Below are 27,559 nucleotides of genomic sequence, written 5' to 3'. Positions count from 1 at the left end.
CCGGGTTCAGGTGATTCTCCTGCCTCAGCCTCCTGAGTAGCTGGGACTACAGGTGCATGCCACCATGCCGGGCTAATTTTTTGTATTTTTAGTACAGACAGGGTTTCACCATATTGGCTAGGCTGGTCTTGAACTCCTGACCTCATGATCCGCCCGCCTTGGCCTCCCAAAGTGCTGGGATTACAGGAGCCACTGTGCTCGGCCTGTTTCAAGGCTTTTTTAGTGACAAAGATAAAATACATTTTTGTTAAAAGAAAAAGAAAACATATTTTGTTCATCTTGCTAATTAGAATCCAAATTTAAGAATATAACATTTTTACTTATTTATTTGATTTTATATTTGTACCTTTTATTTATTTTATTATTGTTTTAGAGACAAGGTCTCACTGTGTCACTCAGGCTAGAGTGTAGTGGCACAATCATAGCTCACTGCAGGCTCAAATTCCTGGGCTCAAGCAATCCTCCCGTCTTAGCCTCTCAAATAGCTGGCACTAAAGATGTGAGCCACAACGCCTGGCCATATATTTGTATCTTTCTAATCTTATGCTGAACATCTTGCTTTCTAACATAATTAGTTATTTGCTTTATCCTATTATATCCATATACTAGTTTCAGAATAAAATCAGTATTTTTATTAACAACATGATTACTGAAAACAGTTTTTTCTGTCTTTGTGTATATATTAGGGATATACAGACAAATTACTATAGTTTAAGATCTCTGTGTATTGTTTTGACACCAATTTGGTATGCTGTGAATTTCACTTGTTTTATTTTGCTTCTGAATTTTAGGAAATGTGGCAGGCAGACTCTAAGGTGGCCCCATGGTCCCCAATCCCCTTGGTACTCAAGCCCTGTCTAATACTTTCCCCCAAGTGTGGGCGAGACCTATAACTTGCTTCTTGCTAACAGAATATGGCAAAAGTAAAGATATTTTAAAGATGTAAATTAACGTCCCAAATCACTTTATTAATTTTTTTTTCAGTTTTAGTTGTAGTAAAATACATCAACGTAAGATTCACCAATTTAGCCATTTTTAAGTGGCATTAAGTACATTCACATTGTTGTGCAACCATAAGAACCTTCCATTTCCAGGACTTTTTTTCATCTTCCCCAACTGAAACTCTATACCCAGTAAACAGTAACTCCCCATTCCACTGCTTCCAACCCCTGGAAACCAACATTTTGCCTTCTGTCTCTATGAACCTAACTACTCTTATATAAGTGGAATCATACAATATTTGTCTTTTTGTGTCTGGCTTATTTCACTTGCCATAATGTCTTCTGGGTTCATCCATGTTGTAGCCTGCAGCATGTGGCAGAATTTCCTTCCTTTTATTAAGGCTGAGTAATATTCCATTATATGTATATACCATACTTTGTTTACCCATTCATCTGTTGATGGACATTTGAGTTACTTCCACTTTTTGGATGCTATGAAAACTGGTGCACAAATATCTGTTCAAGTCCCTGCTTTCAATTCTTTTGGACACATACCCAGAGGTGAGATTGCTGGATCATACAGTAATTCCATTTTGAACTTTCTGAAGAACCACCAGACCATTTTCCACAGCAGCTGCACCATTTTACATTCCTATCAACAGTGTACAAGGGTGCCAATTTCTTCACATGCTTGCTAACATACTATTTTCTGTTTTTTTTTTTTTTGATAGTAGCCATTCTAATGGCTGTGAGGCCAAAGTAGATGATTTTGTGTTAATTAAAAGGGAGGCCCTTTTCACAAGACGGTGCTGAAAGCAAAGAAGGAAGCTCCTGCTCCTCCTAAAGCCGAAGCCAAAGCAAAGGCTTTGAAGGCCAAGAAGGCAGTGTTGAAAGGTGTCCACAGCCACAAAAAAAAGAAGATCCGCACGTCACCTACCTTCCGGCGACCCAAAGCACTGCGATTCCGGAGGCAGCCCAAGTACCCTCAGAAGACCAACCCCAGAGAACAAGCTTGACCACTATGCTATCATCAAGTTTCCACTGACCACTGAGTCTGCCATGAAGAAGATAGAAGACAACAACACACTTGTGTTCACTGCGGATTTTAAAGCCAACAAGCACCAGATCAAATAGGCTGTGAAGAAGCTCTGTGACACTGATGTGGCCAAGGTCAACACCCTGATTCAGCTTGATGGAGAGAAGAAGGCATATGTTGGACTGGCTCCTGATTACGATGCTTTGGATGTTGCCAACAAACTTGGGATCATCTAAACTGAGTCCAGTTGGGTAATTCTAAACATATGTATATCTTTTCACGATAACAACAACAACAACAAAAAAGGCTGGGCATGGTGGCTCACTCACACCTGTAATCTCAGCACTTTGGGAGGCCAAGGAGGGTGGATCACGAGGTCAGGAGTTCAAGACCAGCCTGGCCAAGATGGCAAAACCCCATCTGTACTAAAAATACAAAAAGTAGCCGGGTGCGGTGGCAGGCGCCTGTAATCCCAGCTACTCAGGAGGCTGAGGCAGGAGAACTGCTTGAACCTGGGTGGCAGAGGTTGTAGTGAGCCAAGATCGCACCACTACACTCCAACCTGGGCAATAGAGTGAGACTGTCTCAAAAAAAAAAAAAAGAAAAAAAAGGGGAGAGGCCGGTCACGGTGGCTCACACCTGTAATCCCAGCATTTTGGGAGGCCGAGGCAGACGGATCACCTGAGGTCAGGAGTTCCAGACCAGCCTGACCAACATGGTGAAACCCTGTCCTCTACTAAAATTACAAAAAAAAAAAAATTATCCAGGCGTGGTGGCCGGTGCCTGTAATCCCAGCTACTCGGGAGGCTGAGGCAGGAGAATGGCTTGAACCTGGGAGGCGGAGTTTGCAATGAGCCAAGATCATGCCATTGCACTCCAGCCTGGGCAACAAGAGTGAAACTCCATCTCAAAAAAAAAAAGGAGATTCTCCTGGGTGGACTTGACTGAAACAGGTAAAAGCCCTTTAAAAGAGAACTGTACCCCTACACAAACGTCAGACTCTTCCTCCATTGCTGCTTTGAAGAAGCAAGCTGCCTTGAATCCTAAAGTTGCAAGGAAAGGAATTCTGTCAACAACCTGACGGAACTTGGAGGCATATTCTTCCCAAGGGGAGCCTCAAATAAGAATGCAGCCTGTATATGAACATGGAAAAAAAAAAAGAAAAGAAAAGAATGCAGCCTGGTAAACACCTTAATTGTAGCCTCGCAAGGCCCTGGGCAGAGGACCTAGAGATAAGCTGTGCCCAAACTCGAGACACACAGAAATTGGGTTTTAAGCCACTAATTTTTTGTTGTTGTCTTGTTTTTTGAAACAGAGTCTCGCTCTGTTGCCCAGGCTAAGTGCAGTGGCGCAATTTTGACTCACTGCAACCTCTGTCTCCCAGGTTCAAATGATTCTCCTGCCTCAGTCTCCCAAGGAGCTGGAATTACAGGTGTGCACCACCATGCCTGGCTAACTTTTTGTTTGTTTGTTTTGTTTGTTTGTTTGTTTTTTAGTAGAGACAGGGTTTCGGCATGTTACCCAGGCTGGTCTTGAAATCCTGACCTCAAGTGATCTGCCAACCTCAGCCTCCCAAAGTGCTGGGATTACAGGCGTAAGCCACTGTGCCCCGCCTGCTTAAACATCAACTTTTAACCCAGAGAGAATTTTGGTTGGCCTCCTCTCCCCAGCAACCCAAAAAAAGATAAATTAATGAAACACTAACTTCTCTTTAGCTCAGTCACTGGCCATCTTAGTGTAAGGTGAAAGCGTTACTTATTAGCACTGACTATTTTTCTTCTACCAGGTCATGGGTGCGAATAGTCACCCAAAATGTATTATGTATACCCTCCTGTTCAAGACAAAATCAGATCCTCTAGTTAACAGTCTCCTCTCTTAGCTTTATTCTCTGATACAATTTTCTTACTGTGTAACCTTGAAGAAGCCACTTAACTTCTCTGCATCTGTTTTTTCACCTACCAAAACATGATGTGATGATATACTGTATACCTTGAAGGTTTTGTTTTTTTTTTAGAATCCAAGAAAGCAAAATATGTAAAAATTGCCTTGTGTACTGAAAATACTGTACAAATTAAGCAGTTGCTATTCATTTGAAAGATCTGACCACTGGAAAACACGGCCACTATTTACACAAAAAGAAATGAAGACAGAAGGATCCAGTAGAACAGAAACACAGACATAGAATCCACCCACATAGGAAGAGCAGATGGTTTCTTCGAGGAGCCATGATTCTAATTTTCAGCTTAGGAAACTAACTCCCTTCTTCCTGCCTTAGTTTACACCAAGAAGCACAGCTATAGTACTTATGGATGTTCTCAGAAGTCACCCAGCTGGGTCAGACCTGGAGGACCTGGGAAGCATCGAGAAGAGGAAGGGGGAAGGACTTGTTTGCAAGAAACCAGACTGGAGCACAGAAGAAGTGGTCACAAAAATACCGATTAGAAAACAAACAAACAAAAAAACAAAAAAAAACCCAGCATTAATAAATGGTCTCCTTTGGGAGGCCGAGGCAGGCGGATCACGAAGTCAGGAGTTCGAGACCAGCCTGGTCAACATGGTGAAACTCCGTCTCTACTAAAAAATACAAGAATTAGCCAGGCGTGGTGGCGTGTGCCTGTAGTCCCAAGCTACTTGGGAGGCTGAGGCAAGAGAATTGCTTGAACCTGGGAGGCGGAGGTTGCAGTGAGCCGAGAGCTGAGATTGCGCCACTGCACTCCAGCCTGGGCAACAGAACAAGACTCCGTCTCAATAAATAAATAAATAAATAAATAAATAAATAAATAAATATTCTCTTGGTTTGGCAGTCTAGACTCCCAAATCACCAACTCCACACCCAGCGCTTAAATCCCCTCTACAAGCGCCTGGGCCAGCAACTGCCCAGACTACTAGGAAAACTTCAGGGATGGTGAGTTTACTGCCTCCCAGTGCCTCTCCACATTAGGAAATTCTTCTACATCCCAATGAAGAGTTAACAGCTTTCTAGCTCTCTATTCTGAGTAACAAAAAGTCAAATCCCTTTTCCATATGGGAAGACCTCAACTATTTTTAAATACCTGTTGTGGGTCATAGTTCAACTCCCTATTGAACTATGTCTTTTCATCTCAAAGCCTTTTCATCTTCAAACTAGAATGTTTCCAGTTACCTCACTTTTATAGCCATTCCTCATAGATGGACAGTTTTGAAAGGTTTTGCCAGTTTGAATGCCACCATTCTCTGGACACACTCTGGTTGGTTTAAATCCCTTGTTGAATGTTGCACCCAGAAGGGGCTGTTGGGTCAGAGATGGGACATGAGGCAGGCACTTACCTCTGAGTATCTGTGTAAAGAACAGCCCCTCAGCTGTCTATGTACCTGCCCAAATTTCAAAGTTTCCCTACCAATCAGATACAGGAAGTGGCTTATAGATAACGAATTTTGGGTGATTTGATTATAGGAAGAGATAGCAATAAATCATTAGTGAACCCTTTTGGTGTTCAGGCCAGACTCTTCCAGGACATTTCTACCTGCTTGGAGAGATGGAGAAGGGACTGAGTTGTGAGGGTTAACTCAGGTAGTGCAGGGCTTTCCAAGAGCCACAGAGTCTGAGTAGCCTGTGGGCCTCCAGCCTCAAAGAACTTCCTTAATGTTAGAATACGGCCAGCTTTAAAGCTACCAAGAGTGGGAAGAGTCCTGTGTCTTATTTTACGGACTTGAAAGACTACACACTGCTTCCTCAGTGCCTGGACTGCCAAATGGCCATGACTACAGGTGAGAACACAGTGGCAGCCGCAGCAGGGGCCACTCTGCCTAGTGGAATCGCCTTCGAAAGGAGAGCTGGGCATATGTGCCAAACTGTAAAATCTGCAGACCTTGTGACCCACAATCCCACTTTAGAAACTGATCCTGAGATAATTGGACGCAGTTGCCAAGATGTTCATATATGGGCAACAATCTTATAGTGTTGTTTAAAATAGGGAAAACTGGAAACTATCTGCAAGTTCATCCAGAGGGGTCTATTTATCCTAGAGGGGCCTGTTATGTTAGTATCATAGAATGAAATGCCATACAACAATTACAAGCACTGCTATGGAATTTTTTTTTTTTTTTTTTTTTTTGAGACAGAGTTTTGCTCTTGTCGCCCAGGCTGGAGTGCAATGGTGCAATCTTGGCTCACTGCAACCTCCGCCTCCCAGGTTCAAGCGATTCTCCTGCCTCAGCCTCCCAAGTAGCTGGGATTACAGGCGCCCACCACCTCACTCAGATAATTTTTGTATTTTTAGTAGAGACGGGGTTTCATCACATTGGCCAGGCTGGTCTTAAACTCCTGACCTCAGGTGATCCACCTGCCTTGGCCTTCCAAAGTGCTAGGATTACAGGCGTGAGCCACTGTGCCCGGCTGAACTACAGTTACTTAGCTAGAAAGACTTCCATGACATGATGATGTGTGAAGAAAGCATGTTAATATATACAGTACTTAGTAAAACTGCCTATTTTATGTATAGAGACATATCTAGAAGGATAGTAACCAAATAAAAATGGCTGTCTTAGCAGCATAATATTTATTTTTGTTTTCAACATATATTTATTTAAGTTACAAAGTAACATAGGCTTATTATAAGAAAGTCAAACAACAAAGAAATGTATAAAGTAAAACATGAAAATCTCTTTTCCCATCAGTCCCATTTCTCAGCCATTAACATTTGCTGTTAACATCTGATATGGAATCTTTAAGACTTTCTTTTCAGCATGTATAATCAAAGTCATACTTTTTTTTTTTTAAGTAAAAATGAAACTCCGCTCTATCCATTGTTCTGCGACAAGGTTTCTTCATGTTTTCAGTGTTGCCTGGGTTTTTTTAATGTCCTTTTTGTAATTAGGAAAACAATAATGTTATATTTGTTTGGGGGAATAAAAGTGTACCATCCAAGGACAGAAGACAATGAATGTGTGATGTGAGTGGCCCAGTGAAGAGAAGCAAAGGACAAGGTTTTCCTGTGTTCAGGTACTCAATACAGGTACTCAATACCACGGTACTCAATACAGGAGGACCTAGACATGCCCGGTTGGCCCAGGAGGTTGATAGTGTCCTGTTCTTCCTAAATCTTCAAAGCCAAACATAGGCTGCTGGAGCTAGGCCTGGGGCTAGGGGATATTGGGCTGCAGCCTCTCCCAGAGATGTGCTCCCTGCCTGGCACAGTGCCCCAGGTATGCATCTTCCACTGGGCCAAGCAGGATAAGGCAGAGAACGACCCCCACTGCTGTTTCAGAGTCTACCTGCTGCATGCCAGCAAAACAACAATCCACTGCCTGGGTGTGCTGCAATCCCTCTTTAAAAGCACCCGAATTCCCTCCCTTTTCTCTTCCTCCCCTGGCTCAAGCTCCAACTGTCATCTGCCCAGAGAGAGGGCTCTGTGAGGAGTCAGAAATGCTGCTTGAACCTCATCAGAACCCTCGAGGGAGGGCCATTCTGTTCTCTTGGTCCTTGAGTCCTGGAAAGAACCTAAACAACAAGCTTGTCCTCATGTCTGCCCTGCAAGGCAAGAAGACAGGCCTGGCGGTGGAGACCCACTCCCAGGGAATCTCAAGCAGTACTGTGTATGGCTTATGGGCGCCAGTCATTTTCCACTGAGAGAGCTATGAAGAAACTGAGTAAGAAAGCAGATCACTGTATCTCATCCAAAGCTGTTCCAATAAACACATTCTCCTCAGTACCAGAGAGCATACCTTGAAGTGGTAACCTGACCACACCTGCACTTGTGGCCTAGATTGCTTCTCAGGACTCACTGTCCCCAGCCTCTGAGAAGTTCTTTTAAAAATTCAGTCATGTGGCCAGGCATGGTGGCTCAAGCCTGTAATCCCAGAAATGTGGGGGGCTAAGGCAGGCAGACGGCTTGAGTCCAGGAGTTCGAGACCAGCCTGAGTAACATGGGGAAACCCCAGCTCTACAAAAAATGGAAAAATTAGCTAGGCATGGTGGTGTGCACCTGTAGCCCCAACTACTCGGGAGGCTGAGGTGGAAGGATCACCTAAGCCCCAGGAGGTGGAGGTTGCAGTGAGCCGTGATTGCACCACTGCACTCCAGCCTGGGTAACAGAACCAGATCGTGCCTCAAAAAAAAAAAAAAAAGAAAGAAAAAAGAAAAATAAAAAGAAAAGAAAAATTTGGCTGGGCCCAGTGGCTCATGCCTATAATCCCAGCACTTTGGGAGGCCGAGGTGGATGGATCACTTGAGGTCAGGAGTTCGAGACCAGCCTGGCCAACATGGTGAAACCCTGTCTCTACTAAAAATACAAAAATTGACTGGGCACGGTGGCTCACGCCTGTAATCCCAGCACTTTGGGAGGCCAAGGTGGGTGGATCACAAGGTCAAGAGATCGAGTCCATCCTGGCTAACATGGTGAAACCCCGTCTCTACTAAAAATACAAAAAATTAGCTGGGAGTGGTGGCAGGCGCCTGTAGTCCCAGCTACTCAGGAGGCTGAGGCAGGAGAATGGCGTGAACCCACGAGACGGAGCTTGCAGTGAGCCGAGATCACACCACTGCACTCCAGCCTGGGCGACAGAGCGAGACTCCATCTCAAAAAAAAAAAAAAAAATACAAAAATTAGCTAGACGTGGTGGCAGGCACCTGTAGCCCCAGCTACTCAGGAGGCTGATATACGAGAATTGCTTGAACCCGGGAGGCACAGGTTGCAGTGAGCCGAGATGGCGCCACTGCACTCCAGCGTGGGCGACAGAGCAAGACTCCATCTCAAAAAAAAAAAAAAAAAAAAATTCAGTCATAGTTATCTTTTTTCTTTTCTGATAATAAAACCCATGCTCTATGCAAAAAAAATTTCAAAATGGCAAGAAAGTACAAAAAGGAAAATATCAATGACATATAACCCCATCACCCTAAGATGGCCTTTGGTGAATATTTTCACATGTGTCTGCCAGTGATCTATGTGGGCATGTACATATTATTAACAGAATTGGAATCCAACTGTATAAAGTGTTGCGATCTGGTTTTTTTTTTTTCTTTCTTTCTTTCTTTTTTGAGACAGGGTCTCACTCTGTCACACAGGCTGGAGTGTAGTGGCACAATCTTGGTTCATGCAACCTCTAACTCCCCAGATGGGGGTCAGGTGATCCTCTCACCTCAGCTTCCCAAGTAGTTAGGAAGGACTACAGATGCACACTACCATGCCTGCCTAATTTTTGTAATTTTTGTAGAGATAGGGTTTTGCCATGTTGCCCAGACTGGTCTTGAACTCCTGGGCTCAAGCAATCGACCCACCTCGGCCTCCCAGGGTGCTGAGATTACAGGCATGAGCCACTGCCCTGGCCTTTTTTTTTTTTCTTGACAGGTTTTGGATGGGGCGCAGTGGCTCATACCTGTAATCCCAGCACTTTGGGAGGCCGAGGCAGGCGGATCACGAGGTCAGGAAATCGAGACCATCCTGGCTAACACGGTGAAACCCCGTCTCTAATAAAAATACAAAAAATTAGCCAGGCGTGGTGGTGGGTGCCTGTAATCCCAGCTACTAGGGAGGCTGAGGCAGGAGAATGGCATGAACCCGGGAGGCGGAGGTTGCAGTGAGCCGAGATCATGCCACTGCACTCCAGCCTGAGCGACAGAGTGCGACTCTGTCTCAAAAAAAAAAAAAAAAAAAAAAAGAGCCTGTTTCCTTTTCTTTTGCAATGTGCTTCTTAAATAACAACATAAATTTTTTTTTTTTTTTTTGAGATGGAGTCGCTCTGTCACCCAGGCTGGAGTGCAGTGGCACAATCTCGGCTCACTGCAACCTCCGCCTTCCGGGTTCAAGTGATTCTCCTGCCTCAGCCTCCTGAGTAGCTGGGACTATACAGGTGCCCACCACCATGCCCGGCTAATTTTTGTACTTTTTTTTTTTTTTTTGAAACAGAGTCTCACCCTATTGCCCGGGCTGGAGTGCAATGGCATAATCTCGGCTCACTGCAACCTCCGCCTCCCAGGTTCAGGCGATTCTCCTGCCTCAGCTTCCCAAGTAGCTGGGATTACAGGTGCCCGCCACCATGCCCGGCTTATTTTTTGTATTTTTTAGTAGAGACAGGGTTTCACTATGTTGGCCAGGCTGGTCTTGAACTCCTGACCCTGTGGGCCGCCCACCTTGGCCTCCCAAAGTGCTGGGATTATAGGCGTGAGCTACTGCGCCCGAACTAATTTTTGTACTTTTAATAGAGACAGGGTTTCATCATGTTGGCCCCGCTGGTCTCGAACTCCTGACCTCAGGTGATCCACCCGTCTCAGCCTCCCAAAGTAATGGGGTTACAGGCGTGAGACACTGCACCCAGCCATAAATAATATTGATTGTTTCTATGTATAATGCCAGGCTCTGCATTAGGAACACTACCTATATTATGAGGTAGATATTACTATTACCTGTGTTTCACAGATGAAGTAACCAACTGTTAGAGATGTTCAATTTTGGTCCCACATGGCCCAACTAGGATTTGAACCCAGGCAACCTGCCATTTGGATTCCTGCTCTCAGCCACGTTCTTCTCCAGCCCTCTTCACTGAACACTCTATCATGAGCAGTTTCCAGTCATCAAAGTGCTTTACCTCCTGCAGAGATGCTAGTTCTACTGTCCTAACTCTCCAGCGGCAATCTCTGCTTGCCAGTGGGCTTCAGTGACCCCTGCAGAAAGCATCCCTGAATTGCAAGTGCTAGAGACAAAAGGGCCACATTTGGCTGAAAGAGACAACCAATTAAAACTCCACAGGGGTCCAGAGATGAGAGACCTAGTCTGAGGGTGAATTATCCTAGCTGAATGCCTGTATCAAATAGATGCTTTCGGCCAGGCGCGGTGGCTCACGCCTGTAATCCCAGCACTTTGGGAGGCCGAGGCTCAGGAGATCGAGACCATCCTGGCTAACACGGTGAAACCCTGTCTCTACTAAAAATACAAAAAAAATTAGCCGTGCGTGGTGGCAGGCGCCTGTAGTCCCAGCTACTCGGGAGGCTGAGGCAGGAGAATGGCGTGAACCTGGAAGGCGGAGCTTGCAGTGAGCCGAGATCGCGCCACCACTGCACTCCAGCCTGGGCGACAGAGCGAGACTCCGTCTCAAAAACAATAAATAGACTCTTCCTACTAAGAGTTTCAAGTCATTTAATGTAGTTCTCCAATGTAGGATACAGACCTATAGAAGCTAAAGGAACTTGCTAAAGAAAATCCTTCAGCAACACAGCAGGAGATGCATACCCCCCAACCCCAACAAACTCTAGGTACTGTAATTGATTTCTCTACCACAGGCCACAGAGCACAGGACCCAGCTACGACAACTCATTTCTCAGGGCCTCTGAAATCTCACAGAGATGGCTACCTCTCCACCTGAGTTGTTATTCAGAAGTGGAAAACATTCTCTAAGTCAGTTGTTGGCCGACTTTTGCAGTGAACGGCCAGAGATAAAATATTTCAGGCTTTGAGGGCCATATCATTCTTGTTACAACTACTCAACTCCACTGCTGTGGCACAAAAGAAGCCCAGGTAATCCATGATGGGTATGGCTATGTTCCAATATAATTTTACTTATAAAAACAGGTGGTTATCAGGATTTGGCCTGCAGGCTGTACTTGCCAACCTCTGCTCTCAGGGTTTAAGTTTTCCCTAAAAATACCCAGATTTATATATTGGCTAAATCACTTAAATTTTAGGGCACAAACTCATTTCCGAGGGACTGACCTGTTTTTCTTCAGTGCAGTAGGAACACAATCTTTCAACTATTAATCTAAAATCTTAGGAAAGTGCAGAGAAATCAAGGGTTGTTTTGTCTTATAGTTGGTCAGTATTACTAACAGATAAAAGTGAAAATATTTCACAGATCCACAGCAACCAGAAAAAAGGATGAATCAGGTTGAGGCAAAGAAAATGTCAGGAAAATTAAAAAGAGCGTGAGGGAGAAAAATGATATGAATATAACCAAGCAGCTCCATTTGGCTTTAGTTAGCTGACTGGGGCAATAGGCAGCTTAGCGAAACCAGGAAACAAGAGCTTGAGGCTGGGCGCGATGGCTCATGCTTGTAACCCCAGTACTTTGGGAGGCCAAGGCGGGTGGATCACTTGACCCCCAAGAGTTGGAGACCAGCGTGGCCAACATGGCGAAACCTCATCTCTACTAAAAATACAAAAATTAGCCGGGTGTGGTGGTGCACGCCTGTAATCCCAGCTACTCAGGAATCTGAAGCATGAGAACAGTATGAACCTAGGAGGTGGAGGCTGCAGTAAGCCGAGATCGCACCACTGCACTCCAGCTTGGGTGACAGAGTGAGACTCTGTCTCCAAAAAAGAGAGAGACAGCTTGACAGCTCTCATTGGTAATGATGGAGCACCTCTTTCCAGAAAGCTTTACCTGAGGAAAAGATATTAAGACCACATACATTTGGGACATGAGAGAAGAAAGCCAGGTGGGCTGTAGATGAGAAGCTGTGTGCAGCCTAGTAACATCTTACCTGGGGATGTACTCTGAGCTCCTCACTCAACCTTCCTGACTTCCTTCACTCACCTGCAGGGCAGGGAAGAGGAGGCAAAGCCTGATCTCCCTCTTGGATCTGAGAAGACAGCCCTGTGGTGTGCTGCTGAGCACAGCAATGCTGAGGCTGCTAACACCCCCAAGATAAGAGGGTCCCCTTCTTAGGCTGGAGAGCCTCAGGATACAGCAGTCTTGAGACAGGATTTTGCTGAGTTCAAGACCCCAGGGACTGGAATGGCAGAGCTGAGAAGTATCCATGACTCTGAGGGCTGCGCTCCAACTGCTGCAGCAGCCCCTGTCCCTTCTGCGTAAGAGCCACTCTCAAAATGCAGCTAGAGTCTCAAATACTTCAAATCCAAGTACATCTTAATTTAATTAAAAAAAAAAAGGACTTCACTCCCCAAACTGGCCATTTCACTTTCCTCCTTAACATGCTTTCATTTTCTTTTCATTTTTCATTTTTTGAGGCAGGGTCTTGCTCTGTTGCCTAGGCTGGAGTGCAGTGGCATGATCCTGGCTCACTGCAGTGGCATGATCCTGGCTCACTGCAGCCTCAACTTCCTGGACTCAATCTATCCTCCCCACTCAGCCTCCCAAGTATCTGGGAGTACACGTATAAGCCACCACACCCAGCCCTTAACATGCTTTCGTAGCTTTCCATTACCCTTAGAATCAAGACTCTATTGAGGCAAATGCACCACGACTTGCCTCAAGCCCAGCACTTTCCTATCCCTGCCAGGCCTCCAGCTTTTCCTGAGCCCTCGCCTCTCCCTCACCTCCCTCCAGCTACATAAGCCTTCTTTAAGTTCCTCATATTTCCCTTTTAGTGATCTTATGGAATCAAATATTTATTTGCTTATTTTTTCAATGTCTGTCTCTACTAGCTAAAGGCAGTGGAAAGTTTGTTCCACACAGCTTACCTAGCATTTGACAGAGCCTCTGGTATGTCGCAGGCACTTAAATAAAATAAATATAACTGATGAAAAATCTCCTTTTCCCCAAGTCCTCTCTCTTCATCTAAAATGGACCCTTGGCGGCTGAGAGGCTGGAGCACGCAGAGCAGGCTGGTTAGACTGTCCCTGGAGGCTTGCTCTTGCCACTCAGCAGCTATAGGAAGTTCTCCAGGGCCCATCACCTCCCTATCGCCTCATCTGAAAAGGGGCAATATGAACCAGTATCTTCCTCACCAGGCTACCCACTGCACAGGTTAAATAAAAGAAGGTAAGTACCTAAGATAGTTTGGTGCTCAATATCTACTGTTTTGTTTTTTTGAGACGGAGTCTCACTCTGTCGCCCAGGCTAGAGTGCAACGGCACGATCTCAGCTCACTGCAACCTCCGCCTCCTAGGTGCAAGCAATTCTCATGCCTCAGCCTCCTGAGTAGCTGGGATTACAGATAAGCACCATCATTCTCAGCCAATTTTTGTATTTTCAGTAGAGATGAGGTTTCACTATGTTGTCCAGCCTGGTCTTGAACTCCTGGCCTCAAGTGATCCACCTGCTTCAGCCTCCCAAAGTGCTGGGATTACAGGTGTGAGCCACCACAGCCAGCCAATACCTACTGTTTTATTTACTTACTTTTAACTATAGAAAAGCAAGTTTTGTTGTTGCTGTTGTTGTTGTTGTTGTTGTTTTTGAGACAGAGTCTCGCTCTGTTGCCCAGGCTGGAGTGTAGTGGCACGATCTCGGCTCACTGCAACCTCTGCCTCCCAGGTTCAAGCAATTCTCCTGCCTCAGCCTCCCGATAGCTGGGACTACAGGTGCGTGCCACCACACCCAGCTAATTTTTATATTTTTAGTAGAGACGTGGTTCCACCATGTTGGCCAGGATGGTCTCGATCTCTTGACCTCGTGATCCACCCACCTGGGCCTCCCAAAGTGCTGGGATTACAGGCTTGAGCCACCGCACCCGGCATAGAAAAGCAAGTTTTAAAAAAGGGCCTCAACAGGAAAAGACTGAATCACATCTGTTAACTTTTGGGAAGGCAAGAGGAGGCAAACCCCAGGAAAACTCTACAATGCATTGAGGTTCCTTATGTAAAACATGACTTGCTGTCAATATCCAGAAAAGTCTCTCTGACTTACAGAGGCAGGCTGTGTCCCTCAGCACTTCCAACTTCAGAGACAGGAAGCATGATGGATGGATTCCTGGAACTCTAAACTGTGCAACACACTGTATAAGGTTTGCTAGCCGGGCGCAGTGGGTCACACCTATAATCCCTCCACTTTGGGAGGCCAACACAGGCAGATCACTTGAGCCCAGGGGTTCAAGACCAGCCTGGGCAACAGGGCGAAATCCTGTCTCCACAAAAAATATAAAAATTAGCCAGGTGTGGTGGCATGCACCTGTAGTCCCAGTACTTGGGAGGCTGAGATAGGAGGATCAACTGAGCTCGGGAGGTCAAAGCTACAGTGAGCCATGATTGTACCACTGGACTCCGGCCTGAGCAACAGAGTGAGATCCCATCTCAAAAAAAAAAAAAAAAAAAAGCTTGCTGATCTTTCCTAAACCTAAATGCATGCCACATAGTGTGTATGAACCAATCTCTCTGGCCAAGGAACCTAAGAAGGGGGACCTATTCTCAAAGACTCAGTAAAGTATTTTGTTGCTATAAAAACACTAGGCTCGGTGCAGTGGCTCACGCCTGTAATCCCAGCTACTCAGGAGGCTGAGGCAGGAGAATCACTTGAACCTGGGAGGTGGAGCTTGCAGTGAGCCAAGATCACACCACTGCACTCCAGCCTGGGTGACAGAGAGAGACTCTGTCTCAAACAAAACACAAAAACAAAAACAACCACTTTTTATATAATGATCCTTCTATTGTCTGTTGAAAATAATGATAACATTTACTGGATGGTCCCAACAGTATTATTTTAATAACATATTCATTTATCTAATTCCTCCTCACTTTAAAAATCCTTTAGCAATGGTTATTAACATGTAAAGGTTAATTTCTCCACACCTGGCTAAGTGATCCCATTTAAAGGAATTTATCCTGAAGAAATACTCCGGTAAGGCCGGGCGCAGTTGCTTACGTCTGTAATCCCAGCAATTTGGGAGGCCGAGGCGGGTGGATCACCTGAGGTCAGGAGTTCGAGATCAGCCTGGGCAACACAGTGAAACCCCGTCTCTACTAAAAATACAAAATTAGCTGGGTGTGGTGGCACATGCCTGTAATCCCAGCTACTCTGGAGGCTGAGGCAGGAAAATCACTGGGAGGAGAACCTGGGAGGCAGAGGATGCGGTGAGCCAAGATCGCGCCATTGCACTCCAGCCTGGGCAACAAGAGTAAATCTCCATCTCATAAAAAAAAAGAAATACTTCGGTAAGAATACAAAGATGTACATATGCGAGGACGCTCACTGCAGCTTTGTGAAAGGAAAAAATTAGAAATGACCCAAATGTCTAACAATAGAAGACTGGTTAAATAAAGTACAGTATATGTAGGCATTAAAAAAGTATCGCGTTAAAAAGAACATCCTGACAGATGTCCAAATGATAGTAAGTTAAAAAAGCAAGGTGAAAAACAGTATGAAAAGCATAGTCCATTTTTACAAAATACTGCAAGTTCTTTTTTTTTGAGACTGAGTCTTGCTCTATCACCCATGGTGGGGTGCAGTGGCGTGCTCCCAGCTAACTGCAACCTCCGCTTCCCAGGTTCAAACAATTCTTGTGCCTCAGCCTCCCAAGTAGCTGGGACTACAGGCATGCACCACCACACCCGGCTAATTTTTGTATTTTTTTTTAGCAGAGATGGGGTTTCATCATGTTGGCCAGGCTGGTCTCGAACTCCTGACCTCAGGTGATCCACCCATCTCAGCCTCCCAAAGTGCTGGGATTACAGGTGTGAGCCACTGTGCCTGGTCAAAATACTGCAAATTCTATCCAGACATATGCATGGCAAACAAAACCTGGAAAGAGGAACACCAAAGTTTTCTCTGTGAGGGAATGAATTATGAATATGACACCTTCTGTGTCAGATTTTAGATTTCTAAGTTTCAATTTTATAATGAGCAAGTATTTCTTTTATAAACAGCGGAAAGGGAAGAAAATGTGAAAACAAAAAAAAATCTCTGTTAGCATTAGAATCTGTCAGTACCACAGGGTTGGATCAGCCATGAGCTCTGATGGCCTGGGAGAGATCCCTACTCATGCAGTGCCATCCCAGCACTCAAAAATCGAGCCACTCACAAATCGAGCCAACTGAGCACATGTCATGAGGTTGCCATTAAACAGCAGCAAGCGAAGGCACTTCAATTTCCAGTGTCAGTTACAAGGTTGGGGAGATATGTTTTTCCTAAAAACGCAAATGAAGTTGCCTTGGAATTTGTGGTTAAAGCCTACCAATGGCAGAACTGAGAGCAGATAGCCTCTCCAGCAGAATTCTAAAGCACAGTTCAGAAATCAAGCCCTGTTGAGTTGGGGAATGGTTTCTTTCTAATGAAACCCAGAGGATGGGGGGCAGCGGAAGAGTAACTGGCAATCTGAGAAGAATAAGCTGATCGTAAAATGAAAGGGGAACAGGGAAGTAAGAAAAACTGGCTGCAAAGTAGGACAGACAGACATGGAAGTGTCTACTGGTGAAGTTATTGATACATTTATTGCAAAACTTTCCAAACGACTCATGCCACAGGCTAGATTTGTTTGTAAATCTGCCATAGCAGGTGAAATGACAGCCATCCTGTCCTCATGACTGGAACATTCTCTTCCCAGGTCCAGTGTCCTCACCAACATGCAAGGTTCCTCTGATCCCAGGCAGGGCTGGGGCTTCTTAGGTGGGAGTGTTTTGTCCACCCAATGGGCATTCCCCTCCTTACTAACAGAACCCCAATTTTGTTTTTCTGCCTTTTCCTGGCCATTCCCTTCCGTGAGCCAGGCCCATTCCCAGCCAATATCATCCTTGACCTAACTCTAGCCAATGAGATGCAAAGGGGACACCAACGAGGGCGGTTCTCTGGAGGTTTTGGTTCATCTTTAAAGGACATAGGACAGAAACGTCTCTCTTACTGCCTGTAGACTCTGTCAAGGGTGATCAGGATGCTGGGATCGTGGCAGCCATCTCTGGAATATGAGGAAACCAGTTTAAAAAGACAAGCCAAGTGCTAAGGAAGGCAGAGAAGTTAAGAACAACTCAGGTCCTTGACAATATCGCTGAACAGATGCCAGCCAACCCTGGAACTGCCCCTCCTCCAGATGGCTTGCCATGTAAGGTAAGTGCCCTTATTGTTAGGCCACTCTGGTCAGGGTGTTCTATTACTTGTAGTCAAAACCATCCCAACACATACAAGACAGAAGAGAAAGTGCCCGCTCCATCGACACCTCCTCTAATAATCTGACTTCCAAGTGTTAACTGCACACCATGATTACTGAGGTAAGAGATGTCCCTACAGTCCTGTGGCAGCAACTGATTTTGCCTATGCAAAGCCGTGCTATTCTTCTGCTGGTGGTTAGCCTTTGCTTTAGAGGACTTCCCTCCTACTCCATATGCTTGGAAGTGAAGAGCAGGGGGAAGACTTTCAACGTAAATCCTGGTGGTCCATCTGGACCACTGCCACCAACCAAGGTGGTCACATGGCCCAGACAGAACTAATCTGTGTCCTACCCCAGAACTGATGTAGAAATGTCCAAAGTTTAAAGCCTTGGCTGGGCGCAGTGGCTCGCACGTGTAATCCTAGCACTTTGGGAAGCCAAAGTGGTTAGAGCACTTGAGCCCAGGAGTTCAAGACCAAAACCTGGGCAACAGCGAGACCCTGTCTCTACAAAAAATTTAAAAATTAGCTGAGGGTGGTGGTGTGCACCTGTAGTCATAGCTACTCAGGAGGCTGAAATGGGAAGATCACTTGAGCCCAGAAATTTGAGGCTGCAGTGAACTAAAAAGGTGCCACGGTACTCTAGCCTCTAGTCTGGGTGACAAAGCAAGAACCCTGTCTCAAAAATCAATAAAAAAACAGGCCAGGTGTTGGGGCTTGCGCCTGTAATCCCAACACTTTGGGAGGCCATTGTGGGTGGATCACCTGAAGTCAGGAGTTCGAGACCAGCCTGCCAACATGGTGAAACCCTGTGTCTCTACTAAAAATACAAAAGTTAGCCAGGCATGTTGGTGCATGCCTGTGGTCCCAGCTACTCGGGAGGCTGAGGCAGGAGAACTGCTTGAACTCGGGGGGCGGAGGTGCAGTGAGCCGGGATTGTGTTACTGCACTCCAGCCTGGGCAACAGAACAAGACTCCGTCTCAAAACAAAACAAAAATCAGTAAAAAACAAACAAAACACCAAAGTTAAAAGCACAAAGCCCTGTGCCTGCTGGGACTACAAACTGAGAGAAACTGAAACTAGGAATGATGGTGCTCATCTCCCCAATAGTGGCACATGGGGAGAGTCTGCAGAACAAGATCAACATACAGAGAGTCATAGCTATCGTCATAGCTCAGAGGACCCCGTTTGAACATACAGATCAAGCCACACCTGAAACCCTTGTTGTCCCAGTCACCTGAGCCAATAAAGTCTGCTATTGTTTTTCTTTTTTTTTTGTTTTTTTTTCTTTTGAGACAGGGTCTTGCTCTGCTGTCCAGGGTGGAGTGCAGTTGTGTGATCATGGCTCACTGCAGCCTCGACCTCCCTGGCTCAAGTAATCCTCCTACCTCAGCCTCCTGAATAGCTGGGACTACAGATGCATGCCACCATGCCTAGCTAATTTTTCAGTTTTTTCACTCTACCCCTGTGGGGTTTCACCATGTTGCCCAGCCTGGTCTCAAACTCCTGGGCTCAAGCAATCTGCCTGCCTCACTGCCTCAGCCTCCCAAAGTATTGAGATTACAGGTGTGAGCCACCACGCCTGGCCCTGTTATTGTTTAAGGTAGTTTCAGTTGGATTTCTGCCATTTTTTTTCTTTTCTTTTTTTTTTTTTTAGAGGCAGGGTCTTGCTCTATCACCCAGGCTGAGTGGAGTGGCATGATCACAGCTAACTGCAGCCTTGACCTCCTGGGCTCAAACTCAGCCTCCCAAGTAGCTGAGACCACAAGTGCATACCACCACACCAAGCTAATTTTTTTTTTTTTTTTTTTCCCGAGACGGAGTCTTGCTCTATTGCTCAGACTGAAGTGCAGTAGCACAACCTCCGCCTCCCGGGTTCAAGTGATTCTCCATTCTCCTGCCTCAGCCTCCTGAGTAGCTGTGATTACAGATGTGCATCACCATGCCCAGCTAATTTTTTGTATTTTTAGTAGAAGCAGGGTTTCACCATGTTGGCCAAGCTGGTTTTGAACTCCTAACCTGAAGTGATCTGCCTGTCTCGGGCTCCCGAAGTGCTGGGATTACAAGTAATGAAGTAATGAGCCACTGTGCCCCACCCATCTTCCTTCCTTCCTTCCTTCCTCCCTCCCTCCCTTCCTTCTTTTTTTTTTTTTTTTTTTTGAGTCTCGCTCTGTTACCCAGGCTGGAGTGCAGTGGCACGATCTGGGCTCACTGCAACCTCCGCCTCCCGGGTTCAAGCGATTCTCCTGCCTCAGCCTCCTGAGTAGCTGGGATTACAGGCACGCGCCACCACTCCCGGCTAATTTTTGTATTTTTAGTAGAGACACGGTTTCTCCATGTTGGTCAGGCTAGTCTCAAACTCCTGACCTCACGTGATCCACCTGCCTCGGCCTCCCAAAGTGCTGGGATTACAGGCCTGAGCCACCGCGCCCGGCTCATTTTCTTATAACTAGAAGAATCCTAACTACATCACCCTAATCTGTCTATATCTAGCCACATCTGGAAGCCTTCACTGCCTCTGGGTGCTCTTCATTCTCAGATCTCTCTCATTTCTACTTCCTTTTCTCTCCAGCTCAGCTTCCACCTCTGCGCAAACCTACCAGAGGGTAGCTGTCTGCCAGCAGGTCAGGGCTGTTATAGAAGCCATCTGAGTCATGCTTCAGAGCAGGCTTCCAAGGCTGCCTCGTACAGCTCCATGGCTGGGTGTGGGCATCTCCACCCCCGCCCCCACACCCACCAGAGCCTCATCATTCCCCTTTCATTCGCCTCCCACTGCCTTGATGCTATTTCCAAGGCTGGGCTGTAGGACTGTGGATGTCACTTAGATCTGGAAAAGCAGGTCTAAACAGTCCACTTGCTTGATTACATTGCTGAGCATGTTCTCACGTGCAAATGGGTGGGTGGAGTGCTCCCCACAAACTCACTAAGTTTAAGGTGGACAGCACAAGTGAGGCAAGACCATCAAACAGAATTACAACGCTATGTACGTAGGCAGGTATATCTGTGTACACATCAAACATAAATGACACACGTTCTGTACAGTATGTATGCATGTAACTCTTGTAGCGTGTAACCACACAGGGGTAGAGTAATGCCTACAAGTCACAAAGGAGGTGCTCTGCAGCAGCAGCTGAGTGATCTGCTCTGAGAAAACCTGATAGACCTACACCCAATCTTACAATATATTCACAATAAGGGGCAATTACCTACACTATAGAAAGATTCTTCACCTTATTAAGAGATTTACTACAAGGTCCCACTAAACTGCATGGGCTCTACTGGACTTAGAATAGGGTTTGATTTGCCTAAGACTTCGCAGGCAACTACATAAATCAACTACAAAAAACCAAGGAGCCACACCTGAACTGAATGTTTTCAGCTATATAATATGATGTACAAAACGAGGTAATTTTATTTGTATCAATATTACTGATTTTCCGTGTGAGTAAGATAATGCCTCCAAATGTCATCATGTCAGCTGAGGCTGCACATCTGATTCAGGGACGAGCAAGACATTTCCTAATACAGTTTTGCTGTTAAATAGGGTCTGTCATTGAGAAAAAAAAAAAAAAAAAAGACCAAGGTATCCATCTTGATCCATATAAAGTATTTTTTTTTTTTTTTTTTTTGAGACGGAGTCTCGCTCTGACACCCAGGCTGGAGTACAGTGGCGCAGTCTGCAAGCTCCATCTCCTGGGTTCACACCATTCTTCTGCCTCAGCCTCCCAAGTAACTGGGACCACAGGCGCCCACCACCATGCCCGGCTAATTTTTTTTATTTTTAGTAGAGATGGGGTTTCACCATGTTAGCCAGGATGGTCTTGATCTCCTGACCTCGTGATCCGCCTGCCTCGGCCTCCCAGAGTACTGGGATTATAGGCGTGAGCCACTGCGCCCGGCCGATCCATATAAAGTTTTTAAAGACTGAATAATGATAATGATTGCAGGTAAAACATAGTACTTACTGCGTACCAGGCACATTCTAAGTGTTTTACAGGTATTAATTCACCTCTCGATAACTTCATGCGGTTACTATTATCCCTGCTTTATAGCTGAGCAAATGGGCGTACATGTTGCCCAAGGAGGCAGTAACTGGCAGAGCCAATATGAATGCAGGCTGTCTGTGTCAGGAGGCCACACTCTTAAATCACCACACCATGCTGCCGCCTTGATCTGGCAGTCACAGGCAGATGGAGAACAGTTCAGGCAAGAGGAGTGGGGATGGGGAGCTACTTAAGCTATTAGCAATGAGTTCAGACACAGTGCTAAGGACCTAACTATGCAATGAAATCAAACAAAAGAAAAGAATGATGTTGGAAGTCAGGAAACGGTAAGAGTATTGACTAAAAGGAGACGTAAGGGAGGTTTCTAGAGAACTGGTCTGTTTCTCAATTTAGGTGCTGGTTACATGGGTGTATGTGCTTTGTGAAAACTCATCAAGCTGTACAGTTATGTGTACTTTTTTTTGCTTTGTTTTGTTTTGAGACAGAGTTTTGCTCTTGTTGCCCAGGCTGGAGTGCAATGGCGCGATCTCAGCTCACTACAACTGCTGCCTCCCAGGTTCAAGTGATTCTCCTGCCTCAGCCTCCTGTGTAGCTGGGATTACAGGTGTCCACCACCATGCCCAGCTAATTTTTCTATGTTTAGTAGAGACGGGGTTTCACCATGTTGGCCAGGCTGGTCTCGAACTCCTGACCTCAGGTGATCCAACCACCTTGGCTTCCCAAAGTGCTGGGATTACAGGCGTGAGCCACTGCGCCTGACCTGTTTTTGTTTTTGTTTTTTTGTGTTTTTTTTGAGACAGGGTTTCACTCTGTCATCCAGGCTGGAGTGCAATGGTGCAATCACCATTCACTGCTGCCTGTACCTTCCAGGCTTATGCGCAATCCTCCCACCTCAGCCTCCTGAGTAGCTGGGACCACAAGCACACATCACCACAACAGCTAATTTTTAACATTTTTTGTAGAGACAGAATATCCTTATGTTGCCTAGGCTGGTCTTGAACTCCTGGGCTTAAGCCAACCTCCCACCTTCGCCTCCTAAAGTGCTAGAATTACAGGCATGAGCCACCGTGTCTGGCCAAGAGCTGCCATTCAGAGCTACACTGTCTGGGTTAAAATTTGCCTTTGTGGCCGGGCACGGTGGCTCACGCCTGTAATCCCAGCACTTTGGGAGGCTGAGGCGGGCAGATCACGAGGTCAGGAGATCGAGACCATCCTGGCTAACACAGTGAAACCCCGTCTCTACTAAAAACACAAAAAATTAGCTGAGCGTGGTGGCGGGCGCCTGTAGTCCCAGCTACTTGGGAGGCTGAGGCAGGAGAATGGCGTGAACCTGGGAGGTGGAGCTTGCAGTGAGCCAAGATCACACCACTGCACTCCAGCCTGGGTGATAGAGCGAGACTCCATCTCAAAAAAAAAAAAAAAAAAATTTGCCTTTGTACCCACTAGATGTGTGATCTTGAACATGCAGCTCAACCTGTGTTGTCTTGCTTTCTGCAACTGAAAAGCTGGTATATCACAGTCCCTAACCTCACATATTCAATGGCACACAGAGCACAAGTCTAAATGTTAGTCATTCCCATCACCATTTAGGCCCATAGCCATGGTCTCCTATCTTAAATCAGTTACCATTTACTTTTCTTTATCATTTTCCCATTATTTAAACAATTTACTATTATTTCCTACCATGTTCTAAAAAAAAATTTAAAGTAGATTTGTTTTACCTGTTATTTAAGTAATACAATCATATTACAAGAAATCTGGAAAATAGAAAGTCAAGTATTACACTTTTAGGAGTGTAGTCACCCTGTCCCGTTCTGACGTCCCTAAAGTAATCTGCAGACACAAACTACAGCAGGCACATTATAACGACCATAAGTGGGGCCATCAGGTACAGAAAGGGCCTGCAGAGCACATATTAGTCAATGTATACTCAACAAACAGCCACAACTTTTATCTTATTTTGAAAATTTCCAATCCTACAGAAAAGTTAAAAGAATGATACACTGAATACCCAAATACCATTCACCCAGCTTCACAAGTTGTTAACATTTCGCCACATTTGCTTTATCTTCTCTTCATACACAGATGTTTTATTTTTTGACAATTAAGTTAAATTATTTGAATCATGTGACAATTAAGTTAAAGACATCAGGTCCTTTTATCCATTAATACTTTAGCCTTTCTCCCTAGCAACAGGGACATTATCCTGTATAACCATAATACCATAATCACATTCAGGGAATTTCACATACAGTACCATTAACTAATACACAGTGTAAATTCATATTTTTCCAATTGTCCTTAAAATATGACCTTTTTTTTCAATTCAGGATCTAATCAAGGATCAACAGTGCATTTAAACTGCCATGTTTCCTTTAATGTAGAACAGTCCCTGCCCCTTGCCTTTTTATGTCTTTCATAGCATTGGGGGGTGTGTGTGCGTGTATTATTTTTTTTTTTAGGTGGGGTCTCACTGTGTCACCCAGCCTGGAATGTGGTGGCGCAATCATGGCTCACTGCAGCCTCAGCCTCTTGGGCTCAAGTGGTCCTCCTACCTCAGCCTCCCAAGTAGCTAGGACTATAGGCATGCCACCACACCTGGCTAATCTTTAATTTACAGGGTCTTGCTTCATTGCCCAGGCTGGTCTCAAACTCCTGAGCTCAAGCGATCCTCCTGCTTCAGCCTCTCAAAGTGCTGACATTTTTGAAGAATATAGGCATTTGTCTTGTAAAGTGTCTCACAATCTGTATTTGTCTGCTTATACTTTGATTCAGGTTAAACATTTTTGGGAAAATGCTACATAGTTGATGTTACATACCTCACACTGCAACACATAAGAAGGTACATAATAAGGCCCCGGGCGCAGTGGCTCACGCCTGTAATCCCAACACTTTGGGAGGCTGAGGCGGGTGAATCACGAGGTCAGGAGATCGAGACCGTCCTGGCTAACAAGGTGAAACTCCGTCTCTACTAAAATATACAAAAAATTAGCCAGGCATGGTGGTGGGCACCTGTAGTCCCAGCTACTCGGGAGGCTCAAGCAGGAGAATGGCCTGAACCCAGAAGATGGAGCTTGCAGTGAGCCGAGATCGCACCACTGCACTCCAGCCTGGGGGACAGAGTGAGACTCCATCTCCAAAAAAAAAAAAAAAAAAAAGAAGAAGAAGGTACATAATAATACTTTGTTCCATTATTAGTGTTGTTCTGTTTCACAACTACTGTGATTGTTACTCTTTTTTTTTTTTTTTTTTAATGGAGTCTTGCTCTGTTGCCCAGGCTGGAGTACAGTGGTGCAATCTTGGCTCACAGTAACATCTGCCTCCCGGGTTCAAGCGATTCTCCTGCCTCAGCCTCCCGAGTAGCTGGGATTACAGGTGCCCACCACCACGCCCGGGTAATTTTTTTTATTTTTAGTAGAGACGGGGTTTCACCGTGTTAGCCAGGATGGTCTCGAACTCCTGACCTCAGGTGATCCAACCACCTCAGCCTCCCAAAGTGCTGGGATTACAGGCGTGAGCCACTGTGCCCGGCCTGCCCTAGTCCCACTTCTGGCCAACTCAACTGGAGCCCCACAGGAAGGTTTGGAAATCAGTGTGTTGACAAGCTCCTCTAAGGGGTTGATGGGCAGCCAGATTTAGGAACTCCTGCCTAGAGAAGACCCATTGTAGCCTCCATGAGGGGACTGTTCCACAGGGCATACAATGGTAGGTGGTAGTTATGGATCTGCCTCATGTGCCAACAACTGGCTCCCACAGGTGTGAAATGTGGGCAGAGGGGTTCAACCTAGACAGGTCTATTGTACCCCAAATGCATAACCTACTCAAGGTTTAAAAAAAGAAGTCACTGGCCGGGCACGGTGGCCCATGTCTATAATCCCAGCACTTTGGGAGGCAAGGTGGGCAGATCACCTGAGGTCAGGAGTTCGATACCAGCTTGACCAACATGGAGAAACCCCATCTCTACTAAAAAAAACAAAAAAATTAGCTGGGTGTGGTGGCGCATTCCTATAATCCCAGCTACACAGGAGGCTGAAGCAGGAGAATCGCTTGAACCTGGGAGGCATAGGTTGCAGTGAGTCGAGATTGCGCCATTGCACTCCAGCCTGGGCAACAAGAGCAAAACTCCATCTCAAAAAAAAAAAAAAAAAAAAGTCACTGTAACTACAGAAGCTACCAGATCTATGGTTCTCCAAATTTAGTCTCTACCAGAAGCACTAAGGAACATCACTCTCAAAGATTCTGAGTCAGACATCTGCAATGGGGCCTAGTAATATGTATTTGCAACAAGCTCTCCAGGTAGTTCAGAGGCAGGTGGTATAAGAACCATGCTTTGAGAGACCATGGCTTGCTCTGAACTTTATCTGTGATAGTTCAAGAGCAAAAGAGTTGGGAAAAAGCATCTCGGCCTTCATTTGAAGGCTACTTACAAAAACAAGAAACAAAATCTGAGATCAGATGGGAAATGCTTCTGAGCAATTAGCCACAGAGAAACATATATCAGATGACATGAAAGAAACCCTCCATGAAACACGACAAGGGTGCAGGGTGGCACAACATAACACAGAACTTGCTGCTGGAGGGCACAGGGGAGTAGCCCTCTCTGCCATGGCCCAGTTGGTTTTCCAACCAGGAAACAGCAGGCAAAACAAGCCAGCCTCATGGTAGAATTGGGGCATAGTACTCCCAGGAAAGGCCACTCCACAAACATCAAAATATAGCTGCTAGTACTCAAAGCCAACCAGGCTCATGGCAAAAGGAGCAGCACAGCAGCCAGCCCTGGCCTCCTACCTGACTGGAACACGTATCGTGCCAAGCCCTGCATTAACTCTGCGGGCCATGTTGGTGGGGCAGACTCCCCAGTTTCTCTCTTCAGACGAAAGGTCAACTCAAAGCCAAAACCACTAGGTCCATCTGTTCCTGTAAACCTGAAAGACATAAAAAGCAAGTGTTTTAAGCTCAATTACCTTAGGAAAAACACTCTCTTGAAAGTCTAAAGTTCTCCCCCTTTTTATGGTGGCCTCAGTATCCAAATCCTCCATTCAGAGGAGTATCCCAGGATGTGAGCCTTGTGGGGAGGGAACCCGAGAAACCCATAAGGAACCAGACTCTTGCCTCATCCTTCTGCCAGCTGTGGGTATGTGGATGTGACCTTGGCCTGGCCAAATTCTACTGCTAGCACTCTGAATTATGAGTTACAAATTTTGTGGCTCTGGAACATTCCTTCCTGGATGATTGAGGCAACACTGCTGAAAATCTCCCTTGTTCATGCTCCTTATTCCTTCAAGCTGTTAATAGGCATCTGCTTTGTTTGCTAAGGATACATGTCCTGTGAGCCACAAGGCTATATGCTCTGTGATATGGTTTGGCTCTGTGTCCCCACCCAAATCTCATCTTGAATTGTAATCCCCATAGTCTCCACGTGTCAAGGGAGGAACCAGGTAGGAAATGATTGGATCATGGGGGTGGTTTCCTCCGCAGTGTTCTTGTGATAGTGAATTCTCACAAGATCTGATGGGTTTATAAGGCAGTTTTCTCTGCTCTTGCCCACTCTCTTGTGCCTGCCACCCTCTTCTCCTTCCACCAACATTGTAAGTTTCCTGAGGTATTCCCAGCCATGTGGAACTGTGAGTCAATTAAACCTACTTTCTTTATAAATTACCCAATCTCAGGTATGTCTTTATATCAGTGTGAGAATGGATTAATACACTCTGTGAGGATGAGACCCTTTCTCCACTCCCACCTCCACTCTGCCCACAAGGGTACAACCTTGGGTGGCACTGGCTGGCCTGCAGACTCAGCATTTGTGGACAGGTCCCAAGGCAGATTCCAAATACTGAGTGGGCCCATATTCTTCCTG

At 45.7% G+C, this 27,559-nt stretch overlaps 1 protein-coding gene across 5 annotated transcripts in view; it reads right to left on the bottom strand.

The window, feature by feature from the left end:
• SUFU (SUFU negative regulator of hedgehog signaling) overlaps nucleotides 1-27,559 on the bottom strand; it is a 131,303-nt gene that overhangs the window by 58,043 nt on the left and 45,701 nt on the right. For all 5 annotated transcript variants that reach the window (XM_054436797.2, XM_054436798.2, XM_054436796.2 and 2 more), the window contains exon 3: nucleotides 26,491-26,627. In XM_054436797.2, coding sequence (XP_054292772.1) covers nucleotides 26,491-26,627 — 137 coding nt within the window. The remainder of the gene's footprint in view (nucleotides 1-26,490; nucleotides 26,628-27,559) is intronic.

The sequence above is a fragment of the Pongo pygmaeus genome, chromosome 8 (genome assembly GCF_028885625.2).
Source record: "Pongo pygmaeus isolate AG05252 chromosome 8, NHGRI_mPonPyg2-v2.0_pri, whole genome shotgun sequence".
Classification (NCBI taxonomy): Eukaryota; Metazoa; Chordata; class Mammalia; order Primates; family Hominidae; genus Pongo; species Pongo pygmaeus.
The sequence above is the reverse complement of the archived record's forward strand: the minus strand, read 5'-3'. Positions and strand labels throughout refer to the sequence as shown.